This window comes from Gekko japonicus, unplaced genomic scaffold, assembly GCF_001447785.1.
Source record: "Gekko japonicus isolate JY-2015 unplaced genomic scaffold, Gekko_japonicus_V1.1 scaffold298, whole genome shotgun sequence".
Lineage (NCBI taxonomy): Eukaryota > Metazoa > Chordata > Lepidosauria > Squamata > Gekkonidae > Gekko > Gekko japonicus.
Window position 1 is genome coordinate 607,105 of NW_015163615.1, and position 23,752 is coordinate 630,856.

Sequence of the window (23,752 nt, forward strand, 5' to 3'; positions counted from 1 at the left end):
TGTCCAGAAGAGGGCAACCAGGATGGTGAGAGGGTTGGAATCCAAGTCTTATGAGGAAAGGCTGAAAGAGTTGGGTATGTTTAGCCTGGGAAAGAGAAGGCTTAGAGGGGACATGATTGCAGTCTTCAAGTATTGAAGGGCTGTCATGTAGAAAATGGAGAAGATCTATTCTCTCTTGCTCTGGATTGCGAGACTAGATCTAATGGGTGGAAATTACAAGGGAGTCATTACCGGCTAAATATCAGGAGAAACTTCTTAATTGTAAGAGTGGTTGAGCAGTGGAACGATCTGCCTCAGGAGGTGGTGGATGCTCCTTCACTGGACATTTTCAAGCAGAGGCAGGACGACCATCTTTCGGGTATGTTGTAGGTATGTAGAGCTATCTTTCAGCTATGCTCCTGCAAAGTGCAGGGGGCTGGACTAGATGACCTGCAAGGTCCCTTCCAAATCTAACATTCTATGATTCTATGATTCCTTGTAGGAAGTTCAGGGTAAAATCTAATAGATAAATAGATCTGCAACCATCATGTATAGTCTGTACATGTTCAAGGGTGGACCAGATTCTGGAAAGGCACAGCTTACAACAAACCAACAGAATAGCTATTTTTCTGCATTTTCATCATGGACTTCAATGCTAAATTATTTGCCCAGTTTATTTATTCATTTCTTTGTTTACAGAATGATAGCAGCTATTACAGCACAAGCCACTATGCAGAGTTTCTCCAGTCTAAGACCAATGATTTCAGTGGGCCTAGAATGGAGTAACTCTGCATAGAATTGCATTGTAAGGTCATGTCTCCTGTACGTAAACCTACTAGGAACATGAATTTTCCTTGTAAAGACATGAGCACAGCCACATTTCTTTGCATGTCATTTTTACAGCAGATTTCTGTACCATTTCCATATTTTTAATGTCATTTCTTTTCTTCTGTGACTTTGAGAAGCTTAACACTTCTCAAATCAATTGTTATGTGTACCATACCATAGTTGCTCCATAGCCTTTGTGGGTGGTCTATGCTGGGCTTTCTATTTGTTGTTAGTTTTTCAAAGATCGCATGTAGTTGTTGCTTGTCCATGACATATTTATTTAGTAAACCATCTCCTTTCATGTACCAGTCCCTGGGGGAAGTACTGAGGTCAAAACAGCTTCCACCAACAATAGCTTTTTGATTGCCTCTTTCAGTTTGCTAACCAGGACCGCAATGCATCCCTTTCCAGAACTGTCAACACTCTTGATTTGTTCTCTGCAAACTAACACAGTTATTATTTTATACTCCTCCCAGTGTTATTGATAAATGCATGGCCCTTTTGCAGTCAGCTACAGCTTTCAGGATAGGTGATTTCTAAAATGTCCACAGTTCATTTAGATGTTTTCCTTGTTGTTTAACTAGGACTTTCATGCTGTACAGTTGTTGAGGGTTGTTAGCTCTCTGTACAGCACCTTGGTCACAATTCAGCTAAGTTCAGCTCATTTGAGCTAACGGTTGCCAACTCTGGCTTGGGAAATTCAATATGACGCCTTGGAGTTCACCCTCCAAACCTGCCATTTTCCCCAGAGGGAAACGATAGTTGTCATTCAGAGATCAGTTGTGATTCCAGGAGATCTCCAGGCCACACCTGGAAGTTGACAAACCTGTCTGAGCTCCACTGAATTCAGTGAGGAAGTATGAGATTAAGTCATTTCCACTCAGATCAATGAAACTTAAAATGCTCAACTCTGTGTCGATTTCATACCCTTTGTATGTCTATGCTATATCTTGCTTTGTTTGCAGACAGCTATTTAATTGATTGTTCATTGGTCACTGTTCTTTGGTCACTATGGTCAGGCAACTAAGATCTGGGGACTTCTTCTGACTTAACAGTTTTCTCTTTTGGGGTGCGTTCAGATGGTCAGTTTAATCTGTTGCCCTTGCTGTTCCCTTACAGATTTAAATTGCACGATCAGACAGCAACATCTGCCTGTCATGCCCCAGTCGTCTGCCTCCCATTTCCTCCCCCCCCCCACCACACTATTCTGCGTGTTTTTTGCTACCTGAGAAAGTCTGGTGGCAGATAATCCATGCAGTCTTGGCATGGATTTCTGAAGGTCTGATCACGACCTCGTGCGCTCAAGGCGTTTGGGGTGTCTGATCGCATAGTTCCGGCCTAGCAACCCTTTTTTTATTTTTACCACAGAAACGTCTTCAGACAACACTGGCTCTTTGGCTTGGAAATGGAGATGAACACCACCCCCTACAGTCGGATTCAACTAGCTTTCGAGCAAGGGAAACCTCTTTACTCCCAAATGGCAAATCGATACAAACAAGCATCACTTTGTCGCTTCTTCAGGTTTGTGTAGAAATGGAACGTGAGCTGCAGTGGAATACAAATTCTCTTTCTATCCAATCACCCTTAAAGGAAGAGAAACTGTTTGCAAGCCTAATGGATGGCCCTAGCAGGAAACTTGGTCCCACACCCTACAGGACGAGGAGGAAGGGGAAACTGTCATCTGCTCTTAAGAACAGAACACACAGATATGATCAAAGCGATATAGGTCCTTTGATTCCACTATTGTTCTGAGCAAGTCTGGAACACTTTAAAGGGTGTTTTTGCAAGCCAAGCATGCAACCCGTGATCACCCCCTCCCTCCCTCCCTCCCTCCTGCAAGATTTAAAGGGCCTTCCAGCTGGTCACCAGGCCATGTGGTCCCTGTCAATCAGCTGAAGCCCTTTAAATTGCGCAGGAGGGAAGGGAGAGGGGTGGCCAGGGGAGTGGTTGCTCTTGGGGGTGGGGCTTGGAGGTGTCCCCACCCACCCCTGGAACATCCCCCAAATCCCCCCAACCAGGGTGACAAGAGGACCTGGCAACCCTAGTGACTCAGTATACCTGGACATGGGGCGGGGCACTACATCACTCTAAGTGTGTATAGGTGTTATCTCCTTGAATGGGATGCCTCCCTTTGTCTTAACCTGGGAGCTGCCCTGTAACCTCTCCTCTCTCTCACTTTGTCCTCTCACTCACTTTACATGGCCTTCCATGGAGACACATGTCTCTGCAGGTCTCTCCTGTGGATACAATTGCCCTCATACTCCCGCACACATGAATGCCAGACAAGCTGGCCATTTGTGATAGGGAAAGTACTCTTTAGATTAGGCTTCTTTCTCTTCCTTTCAACTGCAGCCTGAATGTGAACTGGATCTACTTGGATAAATGTAAATTTACTTTTTTTGCAATATACTTCTTGGGAGATTTATTTACTGCACTTAGTGTCATGCTTCTATAACTTGGCAAACTCTGCTATGGCCCTGGTCACACCGCAGGAAAAGCCAGGGCGGAAGTGCGGCTTTTTAGAGCCGCAGCAAAAGAGAAGCGCGGCAGTGGGATCAGAAAGATCCCCCGAGCTGCCACACATATGCTCCCCAGATGTGAGGGGGAAGCCACGGACAGGAGAGCGAGGCGAGGCAGCTGTGCATGTGTGTTCCTGCACAGTTCGGCAGGGGGCCTCGCATGCTGCCGGAGATGGGTGCATTGGTGATCACACGGCTGCCCGTGCCACGGATTTTACGGTAGGTAGTAGTGTTTTGTAGGTTTGTTTTTACTACGCATCTTCAGCCAGAAGAGACGGATCGGGGACGGGTGCGCGCCGCTTCCAAGATGTTGCAGTGTGATCACGCCCGCTTGATGTGCCCCCGATCCATCCCTCTCCCGGATCAAAGCCTCCTGTGTGACCGGGGCCTGTCTTAACCAAATATCCCAATACTCCCATGGCTGCATTTTGAGGCTGTTACACATCAGAGACCTGACCATGGATATCCAATGTTTCATGAAATTTTACCATGCAATTTCAAGTCTACTTTGGCAGGCAGAAGGATTAGAAACTTATTTTGTTTTTAATAAAAGCTAAGGCTCATGGCAAGACTCTTGAAAATGCTTAGTAAACTCAGGAGTCAGAGTAGAGGCTGAATAGGATGTTCAATGATCAGGGCATGAGACTTTGCATACCGTAGGGTTTTTTTTGGTAAATGTGCTTAATTTGTATAAAGTATAATGTATATGCCCTGATGTGGATGACCCAGGCTAACCAAATCTTGTCAGATCTCAGAAACTAAGCAGGGTCAGCCCTGGTTTGATGGGAGACCAACAAGGAAGTCCAGGGTCGCTATGCAGAGGCAGGCAAGGGCAAACCACCTCTGAATGTCTCTTGCCTTGAAAACCCTACGGGGTCGCCATAAGTCATCTGCAATTGGATGGCCAAAAAGAAAAAAAGTATACAGGTAACACACAATTCAGTTTCTCTTATTGCAGGAAGTGGGCTCACAAAAGCCAAGAGCGCAGCACCTACTAGCACAAGAAATGTCTCTGTGTGTACTGTAGTTCTGCTATCAATCCAAAATTCAGTTTATACTGGAAACAGGCTTCTTACTGCCAAGGCTGAACACATTTTTAGGGCAATCCTCTTAATTAGTGGCAATGTTACATGAGGAAATGTAATCTCTAGGAATGCTGAGACTGGAATTTGGGTTGCCTCAATGAAAAATTTTGATATTTTTTTTAAACAAAAGCACCAAGCATGCACAGCCTTGCCCATAATTCAGCTCTGATGTTCAACATGTGGCTGCCTCATACTTTCATTAACTTGGCTCTTAGATCCCAATTCTAATTTATCCCCTAGTCCTCCAGACGACAGCCACAGACATTCCATCTTTATCTTTCCCAAGAAAGCTACATACGTTATTTGTACAGTTCAGATAATAACACTGAGAGGTCATTTATACTTTCTCACAGCAAGTTGATCCTTTGCTTAATCTGCTGAGCTTCCCAAATGCCTACGACCTTCTGCATTCAGAATTAAGAAAGCCAAGTCCCAATAGAGCAGATGTGTCAAACTCATTTGTTACGAGGGCTGGATCTGACATAAATCTCACATTGTTGGGCCGGGCCATGTGTGCCATAAAATGTATAAACTTTATAAAGTGGATTTCAGATGTCGAATGGCAATAGCAGGCGTGATTGGATTAAGTGTGATATGCAGAGGGGTGGAGATATCAGCACTGGTAATGAGACAGGAAACCTAGGTCTCAATTTGGTACAGGAGGATTCAGGCCAGGAGGATGCAAAGAATAAATGGAAATAAGTCTGAATAAGTGAGCAGTGACTCACAAAAGTACATACCCTACCAAAATTTTGTTAGTCTTTAAAGGTGCTACTGGATTCTTACTCTTTCTACCACTATTAGAAATCACAAAATTCAAAAAACAGTGGCGTAACATTTTAATTTTCCAGGGCATTCGGTTGCTGACCTAGGAATGTAGCAGTTCTCCTACAAAGGAATTTCAAAGGGAGATTATTTATTTATTTATTTGATTTATACCCCGACCTCCCCGCCAAGGCGGGCTCAGGGCAGCTTACAAACATGTCATAAAAATACAGTTAAAACCTTCCAAAAACAACCGATGATGAAGCTCAAGACACTGCAAACTCCTGGACTGAATTGAGACCTAGGTTTCCTCTCCCATTACCAATGCCTGCTATTGTCTTTTGGCATCTGAAATCACTTCACTCTCCCAGATATAAGGACAGATGGGCTCACATTCCAGCTGTATCTGAAGAAGTGAGCAGTGATTCATGAAAACTCATGCCCTGCCACAAATTTTGTTAGTCATTAAGGTGCTGCTATACTCTTGCTCCCTTTCACTCTGGTTGGCTGGCGGGCTGGCTGTCTGGCTAGCTGGCTCCGTCTCCCTCCCTCTCTGAAGAAAAAGTGTCATACCTGGAATAAAATGTTGCTGGTCTTCTTAAAAGTCCCACGAGATGCCATTTTCCCCACACTCTCTGGCTCTTTTCCTCCCCCTCCCCAGAGGAGGAGGGGGAAGGAGCCCTGAGCAAATTGAGGGAAGGCTTTCTTTCTCTCCTCTGAAGCAGGAAGTAGGAGAGACTGGCCAAATGGGGCTGTGAGGTAAGGAACAGGAAGCAGCACACAGCCAGTTGCTTTTGGGCCAGATTGGGGCCTTGCAGGGGTCAGATCCAGCCTATGGGCCATATGTTTGACACGCCTGCAATATTTATTTATTTATTTATTTATTTGATTTTTATCCCGCCCTCCCGCCGAAGCGGCTCAGGGCGGCTTACAACAATATAAACAATAAAACAATGCCTCTAAAACAATATACAATACATTAAAATCACAATAGAGCCTGGGTAATGGTCTTTAGTGATTATGGCATTATACAGTACAATGGGAAGATACTCACTGGTTTGTTGGGGGCTTCCACTGTCTGTCACCAGAATGGTGGCCCGGTACTGGAATCCAAGACTGGCCATGGCTACAGAGTCACAATCCAAAGTGGTGTTCACCTGCCAGAACCCACACACAGAGTGGTCAAAACCCTGTAGCCATTAATCCACAGGCACTAAGCCCCAGCAGAAGCAAATGGTGTCTTGTGCTAAAGAGAGATGCTCCGTCTGCAAAGAGGACAATGCTTAAGCTCCTGTTAATAGATATGATCCCTCGACTACGCTCAAGGTACCAACAATATGGCTGAAAGAGGACTCCTTCAAGGTGTAGATTTCACTAACCGCAATGCTGCCCGAGCAAGCAGATATACAAGGATTTACCGAAGCCTAAGCCCTTGCTTATCATTTTCCCCTTCCCCTGATTACACAGATGTAAGGACGTGGTCCATTCTGAAGGCTCACCTGCAGCACATTACGTTCCATACGAAAACTACCAGGAGGGATCTGGCTGGTCTCCATTTGGTACTGAAGGGTTCTGTTTCTCTCTTTATCAACACAAGACAGAGCTGTCAGGCTCATCCCAGTGGGAGAATCCTCTGGAATCTCAGCCCTGGGATTAAATAGCATTAGCCAGTCACAAGGGTTAGAGGATGCAGAAGGGTAGAAAAAATTATTTGATTTTGGCTGTCTCGGTTTTTTAGAAGCTAACAGCATTTCACTGTTGACAGAAGGGCACAGAGCACAGGAATAGCAAGGCATCACAATCAAGTCATTGTTACGTATCTGCTTTGCATTTAGACATAGTATCTGTGCTCTAGTTTCTCTAACTCTTAAAATCTTTAGATCAAGGATAACCTTGTCTCCCAACCAGTACAATAACACATAGACCTTACTGTCTTCTCAGAGAAAGGCTTTGTACCCAAGCACCCTAATGTTTTGAATACTATGGTGACCAATACCCCCATATGGAGTTACGGAGAGACACCCTTCACAGGCCCTTTCTGCACTCTCCTTTTAATCCATGTTCACTGTGGTGTCCTCCAAGCAATTCTGCACTGAAATTGAATTCAACCTTCTTTTTAATCCAGGATTCTAGAAATAGCAGGCACTACCACCAGTCATGCCAGACTCTGGTGTCAAAAGTTTATGTTTTAGGCTGATTTCGCACTAGAGCTGCCTTGATGTTGCACCATCGTTTGCCCCAATACTATTGGTCAGTTTCACACCCGAAGCCGCGGGGCTGTATTTGACCCACGACTTCGCCCGATTTCCTCCGCAGTTTTGTGATCCTCAGAAAACAGGATCACGAACCTGCGGGGGAAATCGGGCGAAGCCGCGAGTCAAAATGCAGCCCTGCCGCTTCGGGTGTGAAATTGACCAATAGTATCGGGGCAAACGGCGGCGCAACATCGAGGCAGCTCTAGTGCGAAATCAGCCACTGTTTCACCATGGACTTAAATTGCCTCGACTCAAACACTGAGAAAATCTGGAGTGGCAGGCAAATGCGGAAAGGACCACAGTCTTGGTCGTGGCCCCAGGTTTTTTTTAAACTGGCTCAAACTACTGCAAGGCTTAATTACCCTCCAGATACTTACACATAAATGGCAGGTTGGCACACGGGTCCCTGCAGGTTCCGGGGTTGAACAGTGATGTTGACGGTGATGGTGGCACTATCGGAGGGATGGAGCATATCATAGGCTCTCACCACCAGCAAGGTCTGGGCCAGCTCTGGATTGCGGTCCAAATCTATGTTGTATGTATTCTTAATCTCACCCGTCTCTGCATGCAGGCAAGAGAGGCTGAGGTGAGCCAGCCCCTTAAGGGGCTGTTCGACAGAAAGCAGACATTGCTTGAAGGTCATGTGGCTGACCACCCAGCCCTCCCTGAGGCCACATGGATGCCATGCTGCCCCCACTTGGACCACCCTTACCCGAGCCAATGGTGAAATAGACTGTGCTCGGAAATATGATCTCATAGAGCACATGCCCTTCTCCATGGGCATGGACCTGTGTGATAGTCTGGAGGGGACCTGTGTTTTCAAACACAGAGACTGCTTTCGATGACTCCCTGAATCAAAAAGAAAGCAGTGTGAGTCTCTACTACTAAATCAGCAGCCCACACAAATCCTGTTGTCCACCTTGGCTACTCATATTTTAAGGTCACTGCTCAAAGACTGAGTATGAGCAAAGAACTTTAAGAGCAAAGGCATCAGATCTGTTCATATAAGGAGTGTTGGCTGACCAGTGCAACCCTCGCAATGTGCGTGACCTGAAAAAGGGCCAGCAATGCCTCAAGAGGCCCTTCTGAGCCTCCCAAAGCCCATTCTGTTCTTCAGCATATACAGAGCTGGTAGAATTGCTCTAACCCAATCTAAATGAAGGGTGGATGTTTTTCAGAAAGGATTATACAGCACACCGCTTATTCAGTGTTGTTCAGGGCCATGGGGGCAGAGCAAGCCATATATCTGCCCTGAGTCTACACAGGAAAACCACCTTACCGAATGTCAACTCTAACATCCAGATCTGTGGAACTACATGTACCCTCACCCTGTTTGAAGAATCATTGCTGGATAGGGTTGCCAGGTCCCTCCGGGCAGCCGGCGGGGGATGGGCTTACCGGGAAGCTAATTCTACCATAGAGTTTTGCCCCAAAACCAGAGCGTTGCCCCAATACCCCCGACGTGCCTATGTCACTTCCAGGTCACATTGAAGTCACGTAGGCATGTTGCTGAAACATCCAGTGTTTCTCCCTTGGGGGGGGATTCCCCCCCCCCCGCTGGCCAGTTGATTGGCAACAGAGAGGTGGGGCCTGGCAGCAGGGGACCCCTGCCCTCCCAGGGCGTCTGGCATCCCTATTGTGGGAAGAAGTAGCAACTTGGGGATACCAAAGACCTGCTACTCATTTTTGTTTTGGCAGCTCAAAGGATTGTCAGAGCACTGGACTGTGGAGAGTTTGCTCGCACCTAATCATAGTACAAGAGGGAGCAGGATAGCTCCACATGTGCTATGGCTTGTGTGGAAGCCCTTGTTACCAGCTAATTGCCAGGGGTGGTCTTAGTGATTCTGGGGCCCTAGACAAAAGTTCAAGATGGAGTCCCAGAATCACTGCCACCCACCCGCTAGCTACCACCAGTTGGGCCAAACAAGGAGTGGTCCTCACTTTGCAGGAGGTGGGCAGAAGTCACCGCTGCTGCTAGAAGCTAGCTGCCTGAGCCCCAGATGGAGCAGGTACAAGCAGCAGCAGAAACCTGCTGTTCTTTCCCCCCTCCTTTGGGGGTGGGGCTGGGACCATAGCAGTGCTCCCCCAAGTGCAGGGTCTGGTGCAGCTGCCCCTGTTGCCCGTTGGATAAAACTGCCCCTGCTCATTGCCCCAGCTCAAAAGGTGAATTGTTTCCTTGGTGGCGATATTGTTTGGAATGCCAGTGAAGTACCATTCATGTTGAAAGGCACATGACTTGCAACATCACAAAGCATAGTGGCGGTACAACGCTCAGATCACCTATGGCCACATGAGACCCACTATTCTTTGCTGTGCTCCATTCCAAGGGACCTTGGAGCACACCTTTCTCATCGTGCCATGCAGGCCAATATGTGTAGCAAAGTGCCAGTGAGGATACACCTGCTCCCACACCTGTCCACTGTCCAAGCTTCAGATCTACAGGATAAGGAATCTGGAGCCTGAGCCTTTGTGTCCCTCTTCACCCTCCCCAATTAACAGTCCACCCAGCTCACGTGAAATTGACTGTGTTGTGGTAAACAGGCTGCACTTGGACCATCAGAAGACTGCGGCAGCTTCTGCCATCGCCATCACTGACCACAATATTCATTTGGAATAGCTGCAGGGGAAACAGCATGTGATAAATCTGCCAGTAGAAGGGATTCAAGCCTAATCTGATGTAGATTCTCAACACTCTGCTGGACCTTGGTTTCAATGGACTTTCCTTGTTTTCAATGGACTTTCCTTGTTTTCAATGGACTTTCCTTGGTTTCAATGGACTTTCAATGGACGGGTAAAATTCTACACTACTAGTCAGGATGAATGGAGTTTTATAGAAGCCCCAGGATTGGGTGGGAGAGTTCCCTGATAGGCAGAACATGAGGAATGTGGCTGGAAGGGCTCCGAGTTTCTTGTGCATTGTGACCTCAGTGCAGCAGCGATAGGTAACAGGGTTAGTTGTCTAGAAACAGGGTACAAGACTGAGGGTGAAAAGGTAGTGAGAGTAATGGGCACAATAACAGTTTCACACGGCAAGTTAGCCTCTGTATGATGCAAGACAGAGTTTAGAGTGGAACACATAGATTGTCAAATCCACTCCAGAATCACAAGTAATCTAGATTAAACAACTGTCTAACAAATACATAAAATATTCATAAGTAATAAAGCAGTCACATGAAAAATCATAAAGGACGAAAGCTGTTTCAATTGAATGATCTTCGCAGGTCTTTAAATAGTATTTCTTCTTCATTTTATATTTTTAGTTTTATTTTTAAAAAAGCCCGTAAAGCATTATTGAAAGGGCAGAGCTCAATAGTTCAATTAGATATTGAGTGTGTTTATATTTTTATATCTATTTTCTTTGTATTGAACACACATAAATATTTATGAAGGAATAGGATATTTATGTGTTAGAGGCCACTGAAGATGACTGTGAAGTTGAAATGCATTTGGTCCTTTATGACTTTTCATGTGAATGCTTTTCGATATAGTTTGCATATATACTACAGGACAGTTGGATTACGTGTGTTTCTGGAATAGACCCGAATAGTTACTCCAGTCTTTTCTGGCCTACTGTTAGCTGGGTTGTTTGTGGGCTTATCCCCCCACCCACCCCTTTATGCTGTGTCCATGAATTAAATAGAGGCACACACCTTACCAGCTTGTGTGCGAGTCAAACCTGTGGCAGGTGCAAGCACTTCTCCTATTGCATTTAAGGTGAAAGGCACAGAACCATTTTCAAAGGCAAACTGTATGAGAGAAGAACAAGTCAGTAGGAGACTTTAGTGAAAGATAAGTCACATCCCTTATCATCCACCCCCAGACTCACTATCCCCTGCCCCTACTTGGGACATAATTAGAGAATCCTCCAAATTCTCAAGCCTCTGCCTTATATCCAGCCACAGCATCAGTAAATTCCCTTTCCCATATCCCCCCCATAGAATAATCCCTCCCTGCTGCTAATAAATCCTTTCCCAACCACGTTCCAGCTGTTGCCCCACTACCATGATGCTCACTGTCAAACTGCCTCTGCCTCGCCTCTTCAGTGTGACTGTGTAGATGACAGTTTCAGGAGCAACATTCTCAGGAACTAGTAATGGTCTTGCAGCTGTAGGAAAGAAGAAGGCATTGGGAAGGATTTGTGTTCCAATTAAAGTGTGCCCCTCTGACTGCTCTAGCATTCTCCACTAGCTCAGATTCCCACTGGTCTAAACATCCCCGGACCATCTTCTGCTCATCTGGAAGAGTTGTTTTAATCTACTTGTACCCTAGGGGGAGCTGTGGTGCATTCTCAGGTGTCCAGGGTTTATTGAATGTTTTCTCTTGCAGTGCACCCTATGTCTTGTTGTTTCTCTCTCTCCTGTGTGTTAGTGTGAATTAGTGCTTGTATTCTGAGGGCCTCTCTGTTGTATCAGTGGCCTGCAGTCAGCTGTTGTCTTTCTGCTAATCCTGTTGCAGTAAAGGTTATTGAAAGCAATCTCCAAAGTGTGGGATTGGATTATTTCTTGAATTCTGCCAACAGATACTGAAAGATAAATCACATCCCTTATAATCCGCCCCCAGACTCACTATCCCCTGCCCCTACTTGGGACATCATTAGAGAATCCTTCAAATTCTCAAGTCTCTGCCTTATATCCAGCCACAGCATCAGAAAATTCTGTTTCCCAGAACATCTCCTCCTGCCCCTGGAAAATAATCCCTCTCTGCTGCTAATAAATCTGCTAATACATAAATTGCCAGATTTAGGCAACCAAGCCAGTCTTACCTGTGTTAATAAATGTGTTGTCACATTCTAATCTGTCTACTTCTTTTACTTGAATGTAAAGCTGACTAGTAACGGAGTCTTCTCCTGGGCATGCTGCTTTGAATGTCAAGGTATACTGATTCACCTCCCTGGCATTCAGGTCAGTGCCTGGGCGAAGGGTTACCTAGCAATCAGAACAAGGAAGATCAACAGCCATCAGGAACTATAGACCAGGAGCCCTGCCCCCCCACACACACACATTACCACTACTTCTGATCATATCTGGGAATGCGCAAGGCAGGGGCACCGGGCACCCACTCTTCCCGACTGGGGGCCGTCAACTCCTGCCTTGCAAGAGGCAGACCAGGAGCCCTGCCCCCCCCCCCACATTACCACTACTTCTGATCATAGCTGGGAATATGCAAGACAGGGGCACTGGGCACCCACTCTTCCCGACTGGGGGCTGTCAGCTCCTGCCTTGCAAGAGGTGATTTTGCCTCTTGCAAGGCAGGGGCACTTGGCCCTTGCTTTCCCCCCTTTAACATTTCCCTTTAATGTTTCCCTTTAATGATAGGGGGAAAGCGGGGTGCGATGATGTCATGCGGAGTGACGTCATCGCGGCGGGGGTAGCCACACACCCCCTGGAACGCCCCCTGATTCCCCCACTGGAGATAAGATTGGACCTGGCAACCCTATCTTTAGGCCAGCTTTGAAAGTGAGCAGGAAAGTGGAGGTTGTCAGGCAACCACAGCTCACTGTGAACCAAGGGGATCACAGTGCTCTGTGGAAGGATTGGCGAGTGGTCAAAGTGGAGAATCGACTCCTGGAAGTTGGAAAACGCATGTGCAAAAACCGGCACCCTCATTTATGCGCATGCGCAAAAACAAGCAAAAAAATTAAAACCCTCGCCCGTCCACGCCATCTGATTGTGCGGTGACGGGCTGATCCTGCAGTGAAATGGATTGTACTGGGATGTCTGATGGAGCAACTCTGTTTCAAATATCAATGGATGAAATAGGAGCACTTCCTGACCCTGCCAAATGGCATGTCTGACCACAACCATAGCTTTCCTAGCACTTCCTAGGACTGCTACAAATTCCCCAGCTCTTTCACAGAACTACCATTCTCAAGGGTTGGGTGGTTTTTTTTGGCAATTTGAGTAGTTTTACAGTTGTAGTTTCATGTATCCTGCATTTCTTTTACAAGCTAAATGCTGAGCAACGAGCAAAACAAAGTCAATTCTCTTTAATAAAATCTGTGCCCCATGACACGACACCAAAAATGCATATTTCATTTGTTCATTTCTTCTGGATACATTTTAATTGAAATATGTTTGTTAAATACTCTGGCATCTGTCAGTGGCATTCATCTTTTTCGGATGGGAAAAGCCTAGCTTGCAGTCAAGTAGGACAGCAGCAATTTCTATCCAGTAGTCCCAGATAGACGTTCTCCTTAAAATGTCTACATGGGATGTCACAGACAGGAAGCATCCCTGTTCTCTTATGGGTCATTTGTGAAAAAATGTCTCAGTCTTGAAGACGTTGAGGTACTGCACTGATTGGACCCAGATCTACAACCCCCCTTGTACCTGGAAGGTGCCATTGCCTAAGGCATTTGGTGAGTTGAAAAAAGTGGTTGTGGGACTAATGGTCTCCAAAGTTACGGTGAGTCCATTGCTTGAGGGTGTAGTGCAATTGACAGTGAAGCTGGCCACAACTCCTGCAGTCATATTTTCATCCACCTCAACAGTACGTGGGAGGTCATCGAACTCTGTGGCAGAGAGAAATCATTGGAGAGAATTAGTCCCATGACAAGATGAAACCAATGTAAAACCCTGTCAGTGCAATCCTAAGCAGAGTTACAACTTTCTAAGTCCACTGAAGTCGATGGGCTTAGAAGGATTGCACTGTTTAGGATTGCACTGTTCGTCTGTCTCTGTCCGAGACCCAAGCCTGGGTCACTACTCCTTCTGGTCTGAATGGCACCCAGCCCTGCTGCAGGATCTTGAGGTTAAACACACACAAATAAAGCAGACCTTTATATAAAGGATTTAAAAAGGATATCACTATGCTGTACCTTCTCTATAGCTTAAAGGTAAAGGTTCCCTTGCTCGAAAGCCAGTCGAATCCGACTCTAGGGTTGCGGTGCTCATCTCCGTTTCAAAGCCGAAGAGCCAGCGCTGTCCAAAGACGTTTCCGTGGTCATGTGGCCAGCATGACTAAACACCAAGGCACATGGAACGCTGTTACCTTCCCACCAAAGTGGTACCTATTTATCTACTTGCAATTACTTGCTTTCGAACTGCTAGGTTGGCAAGAGCTGTAACTAGAGATGGGAGCTCACTCCATCATGCGGCACCCTGGGTCTCGAACTGCTGAACTACTGACCTTCCACAGCCTGCAGTTCAGCGTCTTAACCACTTGAGCCACCGCAGCTCCTTCTCTATAGCTTAGCAACAGAGAAATAAAAAAGCTAACTTTTCTATCTAATACATTTAGTACCCGGTATTAGATGGCATACCTTCTTACAGCATAAGAATCCGAGCTGTAACCTAAAGCATTCTATATGCTGCAGTCCATATTGATGAAGCATAAACTATCAAAACATACTAAAAACATACATAATAAAACCACATCTTAAAAGAACACTCCAGTCAACATCCTGGCAGTAGTATTCTGCACCAACTAAAGTTTCCAAACACTCCTCAAGGCCCACCCCATGTAGAGAGCTGTGCAATGAATCAAACTAATCTAGATGTAGCCAGGGCATGCTCCACGGTGGCCAGATCTGTTTTTGCCCAGGAAAGGTCACAGCTGGCTAACCAGTCAAAGATGGTAAAAGGCACTCCTGGCCACAGCTGCCACCTGCTTATCCAGCAGTAGGCCTGGGTCCAAGAAGCACTCCCAAACTAGAGACATTTTCTTTCAAGGGGAGTGCAATCCCATTCAGAACAGACGATACCTTCACTCTGATCACCAGTAGCACTTCTATCTTGCCAGGATTAAGCTTCAGTCTATTAGCCCACATTCTCTCCAAAACTGCCTCCAGGCATCAATTCAGGGTTTCTACAGCCTCCCTGGGATCATCTGGAAATGTGAGATAGAGCTGAGTGTCACCCACATATTGGTGACAACCCAGCCCACATCTCGGGATGATGTAGATGTTAAAGAGCACAGGTGATGAAATGGAGCCTTGCAAGACCCCACAGGCCAAAGGCCAAGGAGATGAGCAGCAGTCCCCCAGAACCCTCTTCTGAACCTACCCTCCAGGGAGCACTGGAAACGCAACAAAACAGTGCTTCCCAGACCCAGCCCAGAAAGATACCATGATTGATGGTACTGAAATCTACTGAGAAGTCCAGGAGAATCAACAGAGTTGCATTCCCTCTGTCCATCTTCTGGCACAGGTCATCTGCCAGGCCAACCCAGGCTGTTCAGTCCCATACCCAAGCTTAAAATCAGACTGGAAAGGAGCCAAATGCAAATGATCTGCTTAAGCTATCACCCACTGAATCACCTTGCTTGAGAATGGAACCGCTTACCTAGAGAAGCTCATTTAAGAGCCAAACTAGGCATTACGTGTGACACAAGTCAGGATACTGGTGCCCACCTGACTCACTGTCACACAGGGGGAGCTTACCTTGAAAATGTCCCATCGCTCTGTTTGGCTCCAAAGTACTTGGTTCCAGAGCACTGCTTCCACCTTCCCTTCCATGCCTTTTTCATCAGTAGAAATAGCCACTAGGGCTAGGGGAGAGCCTGTTTAGCCCTTTCTTTCGCAAACAGTAAGGAAGCTGGAAGCCCCTTGTTCCCCCCTCACAGCACTCTGAAGCCCAACAGAGCAACAAATCACTTTTGGGGGGTGGGGTTTTTTTGTATTTTTCATATGTGCATGTGTGCGTGGGAGTGTGTGTGCACCTGGAAGTCATGGCGACCTCTGGTGACTGACTCCTACCGGGGGCCTGGAGACTATTCAGAGTGGTGGCTAAATAAAGCCTGCCCCTGCCTCCCGCCTCTGGTATTTCAAGGACGTTTCCCATCCAAGTACTTGCCAGAGTCGACCCTGCTTAGTTTCCGATATCTGATGAAATTGGGCTTCCTTGGGCTATCCAGGTCAGGGCAAATGAAGCACTTTAAAGTTAAGTTCCCCAGTTCTTCCTTGGGACAGAGAAGTAGGTTGGGCACCCAGAGCCTGACTTGTGTCCAGTATTCCCTCTAAGCTGAGTTAGTGTGAGCTAGCTCACAGTTTTTTAGCCTCCGGCTCACACACTTTTGTCTTAGCTCAGGAAGACTGGCTTCAGAGCAAACTAATTTATGCAGGAGCCAAATCACTCGCTCGCAACTTTAATGCCAGGAGCTCACAAAGCAGAATTTTTGCTCACAAGACTCCACAACTTAAGAGGGAACATTGCTTGTGTCACAGGCAACATCTAGTTTGGTTCAAAGCCCTTCGGACCCTTCGAAAAGGGTGAGAAAAATAAGGATGGATTTTTTAAAAAATATCATTTTGTTTCATTTTTATTTTTAAAAATTATATTCATTTTCGTTTCATTTGTTGTTGTGTTCTTTTGTTTCATTTTCTATTACAATGGAATACAGGCCCATCAGGCTGTAATTGTTTTCCACCCAGTAAGATTCATGTTGAGGGATTATAACCATCAGACAAGGGATTCTCCCTGCCAAATTTCAACCTCAGCCCTCTCAACCTCCTCCATGCATCCCATCTGCAGAATGCCTCATCTGCCTGCCAGGAAGAGAGGGTGCAAGCAACATCTTGGCTTCTCTCCCCAGCAGATGGTCGATGCACCTATTCCCCCCACACACACACCTGCCGCTGCCTATCCCTGTCTTCTACTGGAAGCCAATAACATGCTTACCTCTCCTGTTGCAGAGGAAGGGGATTTTAGTGTGCTTGTCTCCTGCGTATGTCCCCTCCAGTCTGCAATAGGGGACTGGGAAGGTCTGAGCCTCTGTTTATGTAGGGAATTCATATGCTACCTCTCCAGAATCCTCTAGCTCTCTCTTGTCATGCTGCACAGCTTATCTTTCAGTGGAAGTAAGCAAACTTTTGTCCATGGCTGTTTACCAGGGAGTGCAGCACCAAAGAATAATATAGTTCATATAAACAGGAGCCATGCTTCTTACACAGAATCAGACAATGCCCCGTAAGCCTGAGATGGTACACTAATCAGTGGAAGTTAAAGATGCCATGCACAGAAATGCCAGTGTCTTTGTCATCCACACAGCTGCTGAGTCACTCTCTCCTTTCCTTTCCCCTTCTGCCACCCATAGCCCAGGAAACAAACCGGTCAGAAAGATACCACAATACCTGTCAGACAATCAGTATATTTCCAACTCCAATACTAATCAGAACACTGGGGGAGGAATCTGTTCAGATTTGGAGCACAGATGTTATTAGAAGAATGGCCATGTTTCAGGTTACATTTTGATTAGCAGAAGTAGTAAACAGCACATCCCTAATAAAAATGTTCAGCTACCTTGGAGAAAGCACATCTCCAAGAGAGAGTATGAGTACGGTAAGGGGGAAATGTCTGGTGGTGTCACAGTGGGCAGAAGGAGGAGTTTGCCTTGAAAAAGCAGGATGAATGAGGGAGCAGTCTTGTGGGCAACTCTGACAGCAGCCCATCTTTCAAGTCCATGGCTTCTGGGGGCTGAATGACAGCCAAACAGCAGCAGACAAAAGCATTAAGGCGCTTCAGCAGCATCTCCAGTCTTAGCCTGACCCAAGCAGGAGTGGCAGTAAAATGGGGGGGGGGGGGGGGAAGGGTACAGCAAATATTATCCACGACGAAGTGGTCACGGAGGGCATCCTCCAGGTGTGCTCCGAAATTGCAGTCGGCAGCAAGCTGGCGCAGCTCTGCGAGGAACTCCGCAGCGGTCTCTCCGGCCAGCTGATTGCGGGTGTAGAAGGTTACCCGGCAAGTCAGCTCGGTGGGTTTGGGTGCGAAGTGATTCTGCACCGCTTTGACGATCTGCTGGAAGGTGCAATCGCCAAGGTTGGTGGGGGAGAGTAGCCTTCTGGCCAGGGACACCACGGCGGTGCCACAGGAGGCCAGGAGGAATCCCCGCTTCTTGCCCTCGTCGGTGACGTCGTAGAAGTCTAGTGCGGACTCGGCGCCCTGGACCCAGGAAGCCCAGTCTTGCGGGTGGGCTATGTCGAAGGGCGGAAGCAGCCCTAGCCCCGGAGCGGTAGCCATTGTGCGCGTCGGAGGGGTTGCGGGAGAAGCGGTTGCACTGCTGGCTGGATCGCTCATCGGATCTGCAGCTTCGCGTTCTCCTGGTTCCTCGTGACGGCCCGTCTCAGATGCGGCTGGATCCCATCCTCGTCAGCAGTGTTATGTAGTGGGTAGCCGCATGGATGGACGACAGACAACGACGTGGTGCATAGCACGCTTTATTAGGTACACAACAAGACATGCCGGCAAACGGCCGGCAGGCTAACTATATACACACCTGGGGACACACCCCTGGTCACCATTGGAGGGTTTGAATCTCCCGCCACGGTTCCCATTGGTTCCCCAGTGGAGGGACTAGAATCCTAGTCCCCATTGTTGTTCAGGACTGAAGCTCAGGGATATGCGCTGACCTCCGGTGGTGGTCAGTGGACACAACAAGCAGCATCTCCAGTCTTAGCCTGACCCAAGCAGGAGCGGCAGTAAAATGGGGGGGGGAGTGAAGGGTTCAGCACATATTATTCACATCTCCAGAAGGCAACCTTAGGAGCATCACTGGGCCCAGATTCCAGAATGGTTAGTATTCCCCACCACCATCCACCACTGCCTTGAATTAGCATGCAGCAGGAGTAGGAAGCAGTTACCACAGCCAGGAAGTTTGGGCAGGATGGATGGGGCTTTAGATCTGAGTCTCAGGAGATATTTCTCTTGATGAGAAATTGAGGATGAGAGAACATCCTCAAATATGAGGCTGAAGTCAACAATGAAGAGCCACCTCACTTCTCTCCACTACCCCTGCAAGTTCTTCAGAGGCAAGGACAATGGTCTCCACCAGTTTGCAATTGTGCTGGACAAATTTCCATCAGGCACCACATGGAACAGTCACCAGAATGATCCACATTAACAAATGTCATCAGTTTACTAATTTGCTTCTGTTACACCAGCAATAATGAATGGAACATAGCCATTGCAACATGAAAATCTTCCTTTCATCATTAATGAATATAGCAAAAAACCTGTGGTTAGACAGGCATTCCAAACTGAGAGACTGTTTCCTGGAAATGAATATTGTCTCCATGTAGTAAGTCTGAAAATACATTACACATTTTATCTCAATATGTTTTGTTTCAAATGAGTTTTGTATTTGCCAGATGCATGGAATGGTAGCCTAATGCACTTCTGAGACCTGGGATCATGCAGAAGCAGGGCAGGCAGAACAGAAGAACATGCATTCGAGCAAGAGGCAGAGATAGGCAAAAATGTTCATTAGAAGCAGCAAAACAACATCAGGGACAAGCCAAATGTCTTGCAGGCAACCCTGAGGCTAGGCAGAAGCATGATCAAGTGAGGTTCAGAATCTAAAAGGCCATCCAAGGCAGATGCAAGGTACAAAATCACAAGAGGCAGAAGCCCTCCCCCTTGCCCCCTAAGTTAGCACAGCCTTCATACCAGTCTGGAGGAAGCAGTTTTATATCTTCAGGCTAGATCTTACTAGGCCCTTCTGTCAGCTGCTCCCTGCAGCTCTTGTTGGGTCCCTCCAGGAATGGTGTGCTTTTTCTTCACTGGCCATCTTGAGATGGGTGCTGTGGTGCAGAGGAGATTGGCCCAGAAGCCCAGATGTTTGGCTCCAGGTTCTGGGTTCAAGTCACATGGCACCTGATTCATGGGTTCATTAAAAGGCCAGAAATTTGCACTCTTGTCTCCTCTAAATGAAGCACATTCATCTGGAAGCTCATCATAGTGCCATTTTGTAACTTTTTTGGGGGAGGTGGGTGCTATAGTCCTATGGGGACAATGATGTCCCAATTAAGGCCTTTCCCAATTGCATCCCCTTTGCTCTGCAATTGGGAAAACACATAACAGGGACACTCGTTCCTTTGTCCAATCTCTGTTGTCTCAGCAGTTATAGAAATTGTATTCCTCTCTCAAAAGAATAGCCTTGTGCCTCTTGAACTCTGGTACCCTAGACAGCCACCTGTCCTGCACCTCGGGTTGGAACGGTCCTCAAATATTCAAGAGTTGACAAGACCTGATTTACACCTAGAGAGCAATTCTTTTGCAGGGGGTGGGTACCAAGGAACTTAATCTGAGAGCAAAGCTTTGGTCCTAATGTAGCCCATTCACAGTGTGTCATCACAAAGGTCTCTGTATGCCCATCTGGAGGTGCGTGGGCTCTCACACACATGCTTGGCTACAACCCATGTTTGCCCACATTAAGAACATTCAGCTTTGTTTTCACAGCTGTTGTGCTTCAAAGCTCATTCCTGCCCTGCGTGAGGTTATCTTCTTCTCCCCACTACCAATGACAAGCCGTTGAATGCTGAAGTAGACAGGTCTCCATCCTTACCTACAGCGATGATGACGACTGCATCTGGAGGGGGGGGAAATACAAGGTTATTGTAGTCACCTGCTATTAGCATACTTTGAGTGTTTCATATCCAGAAACAACACTTGGTGCAGAATTTTCTGTTATGGATTTAGCTCTGTTTCTCCCTCCCTCCCACCCTTGCCTCCAGCATCTCAGCAAACAAGCATCCTGACTAGAGCGATCAGACACAAACAAGATCTTTAATATTTGTGCAGGAGAAGGAATGTTGGCACAAGCAGCTTTGTTAGGTGGGTGTGAGAAAAAGCTGCCCTTGCTTAAAAGGCCGCCTTCTACATAGCTACTGAAAGTCTGCTCTCCTTTGCTTCTGGTCATCCTAATCCTGACAAGGAAGACATGATAGCTTCTCCAGGTTGCCAGCTCCGGGTTGGAAAATTCCTGGAAATTGGGGGTGGAGCCCAGGGAGGGCAGGGTTTGGGGAGGGGATGGGCCTCACTGGGCCATAATGCCATTGAGTCCACCCTCCAAATCAGCCATTTCCTCCAGGGCAGCTGATCTCTGTAGTCTGGAGGTCAAGTGTCATTCCAGGAGATCTCCAGGCCTCACCAGGAGGCTGGCAACCCTAATCTTCATCCTTCTTAATATGCGACCCAGAAGGTCTGACTCATCGAGGGCTGAGCCGTGCTGGCATCTTGTGGGAACTCTTGAAGGGAAAGCATCTTTGGTTACCTTGCCTGTCTCATTTCAGTGTATCACAAATACTAAAATTAGGTCAGACGCTTTAGGAAAGAAGGCAGAACTATCACTTTTGGACACCTGGTCTATCCCACGGTCACAGAAAGGAAACTTGTCAGAGATTTGAGGGACTGGGGCAATACTCTGACAGACACCTAACTTTGTCTGCGCTTGAAATCGATGGCTAGGTTTTCCTTTTCCTGATTGGCCAGCAATCTTAGTAGAACTACTTGACAGACATGGCTTTCTACAGAATCACACCAAACACATTGGACTTCATTTTTGGCCAGCCTGCAGCATTTCAACAAATGAGGTTTCAGCAACAGTAACAAAATAACCCCTTGGAGGCTATGTAATAGGCATTAATATTAGTAGAAGTAAGTTTACTGTAAAAAAATAATAATCTGGCCATATGCTCATTCCCCTACGAGCTAGGCTACGTGGAAATGTACATCCTCAAACAATGAAACAAACAAACAATTTTTAAAAGGTTACAAAATGGAATGCCTGAGGAACTGTAGCACTTAAACAGAAATGTCATCATAATTATTCTCAATAGCCGCTCATGATCCTCGCCCGAAGGACACTGCCTTTCTAAAAGTGTTGAATGAGCAATTGGGGGGAAATATTGCATTTTCCCAGATAGAAGTTTATATCTAAGGGCAATATCTCTATAACAAAATATCTGACTTGGCAAAATGCCTGTGGCTACAAAAGACAGATAAATCAAATGCATACATAATTCATAAAAAATGCCTGTGGCTACAAAAGACAGATAAATCAAATCCATATATAATTCATAAAAATATAATTGCAGAAAAGGACCCTTTGACATTAGATTGATTCTACTAGGACAGACTTCTCCTGGGACCTATAGTTTGCAGAGGAGACTTACTCTGAGGGCAGGAGATCTCATAATGAACAACTGCAGGGTCAGGATCTTCACCTCTGAGGCTGGGGCTGAGTCTTACCTTTAGCACAAATAGTGAGGAGCAGTGAGAGGTGCAAGGGCCATCCCGATCCCATTATGCAAGGCAGCTATGTCTGTAGCCAGAGCGGTCTGTATCGCTGCCTCCTTAGGTTGCCAAGTAAGGTTGCTAATGATACAGGGCAGGGCTGGGCAGGGCTTAACAATCAATGCTGCCCATCACTTCCTAGTTCATAGTTAGGAAAAGAAAAAAGCCAAATGGGCAACTGGAACTAGCTGAGTCTTAAATTCACTGTTTCTTCAAGCCTGGAGGGTAACTGGGGGACAAGACAATTGTCCAGGTACAATTGTCCAAGTACAATTGTCCAGGCCATAAGTAAGTAATGGGGGGGTAGACATTCGGCAAAGGAGAGGCAATTGATCTGTAATCCTAAAACACTTGTTGTTGTTCAGTCGCACAGTCGAGTCCGACTCTTCGCGACCCCAGGCCTTCCGGTCTTCCGCCGTCCTCTGAAGTTTGCTCAATTTCATGTTCGCTGCATCTGTGACACTGTCTAACCATCTCATCCTTTGCCGTCCCCGTCTTCTTTGACCTTCAGTCTTTCCCAGCATCAGGGTCTTCTCCAGGGAGTGCTCCCTTCTCATTTGGTGGCCAAAGTATTTGAGCTTCAGTTTCATTATCTGGCCTTCCAGGGAACAGTCAGGGTTGATTTCTTTTAGGACTGACTGATTTGATCTTCTTGCAGTCCAAAAACACTAGGAAGGGACTAAGGATTATTGAACTCAGTTGGACTTATTTCGTAGAAAGCATTCAGGGGTCAGATTAGGGTTGCCAACCTCCAGCTGGCACTTGGAAATCTATTACAGCTGATCTCCAGGCCATCAAGATCAGTTCCCCTGGAGGAAATGGCTGCTTTGGAGGGTGGATTGCAATGAACAAACTGTATAAAGATGTGGGAAATATGTGCTCCAGGACTGGAAAAGAGGACAACAGGACGGTAAATGTCTAAGTAAAATAAAAACAAAATAAAACCCAAAAGTTTATTGTATGGGGGCATTGCATTGAGGAGAGGGTCCTGACCCCTAAAAAAAGTTTGATAAGGACTCTTGCATTACAACATGACAGAGAAGGAGTGCCCAGGGTTTGAAGAATTAAAAATGAGAAAGTGGAGATCCCTAAACCATTGTAGTGAAGGGAAGAGGGAGAGAAGAAAGGAGTCTCCATCTTTTACTCATTCTCTCTTTTTATATTTCTTAATAAATAAAGAGCCATTGTGGTATTAGTGGTTACAGAACCAGACTAGGATCTGTGAGACTTTGATTTAGCTTCCCACTGTAGCACATGAAGTTGGGTGACCCTGGGCCAACTACTCTCTCTCAGTCTAACCTACCTCACAA

The 23,752-nt window shown here is 46.5% G+C and overlaps 1 protein-coding gene across 1 annotated transcript in view; it reads right to left on the reverse strand.

Annotated features, from left to right (window-relative positions):
* CDHR4 (cadherin related family member 4) overlaps nt 1–23,752 on the reverse strand; it is a 45,856-nt gene that overhangs the window by 13,598 nt on the left and 8,506 nt on the right. The window contains exons 2-12 of the mRNA XM_015407374.1: nt 17,963–18,210; nt 15,497–15,583; nt 13,761–13,942; nt 12,194–12,356; nt 11,445–11,536; nt 11,082–11,177; nt 9,945–10,048; nt 8,144–8,280; nt 7,809–7,992; nt 6,676–6,823; nt 6,231–6,333 (exon numbers count right to left, since the gene is read on the reverse strand). Of these exons, the coding sequence (XP_015262860.1) occupies nt 6,231–6,333; nt 6,676–6,823; nt 7,809–7,992; nt 8,144–8,280; nt 9,945–10,048; nt 11,082–11,177; nt 11,445–11,536; nt 12,194–12,356; nt 13,761–13,942; nt 15,497–15,583; nt 17,963–18,210 (1,544 nt within the window). The remainder of the gene's footprint in view (nt 1–6,230; nt 6,334–6,675; nt 6,824–7,808; nt 7,993–8,143; nt 8,281–9,944; nt 10,049–11,081; nt 11,178–11,444; nt 11,537–12,193; nt 12,357–13,760; nt 13,943–15,496; nt 15,584–17,962; nt 18,211–23,752) is intronic.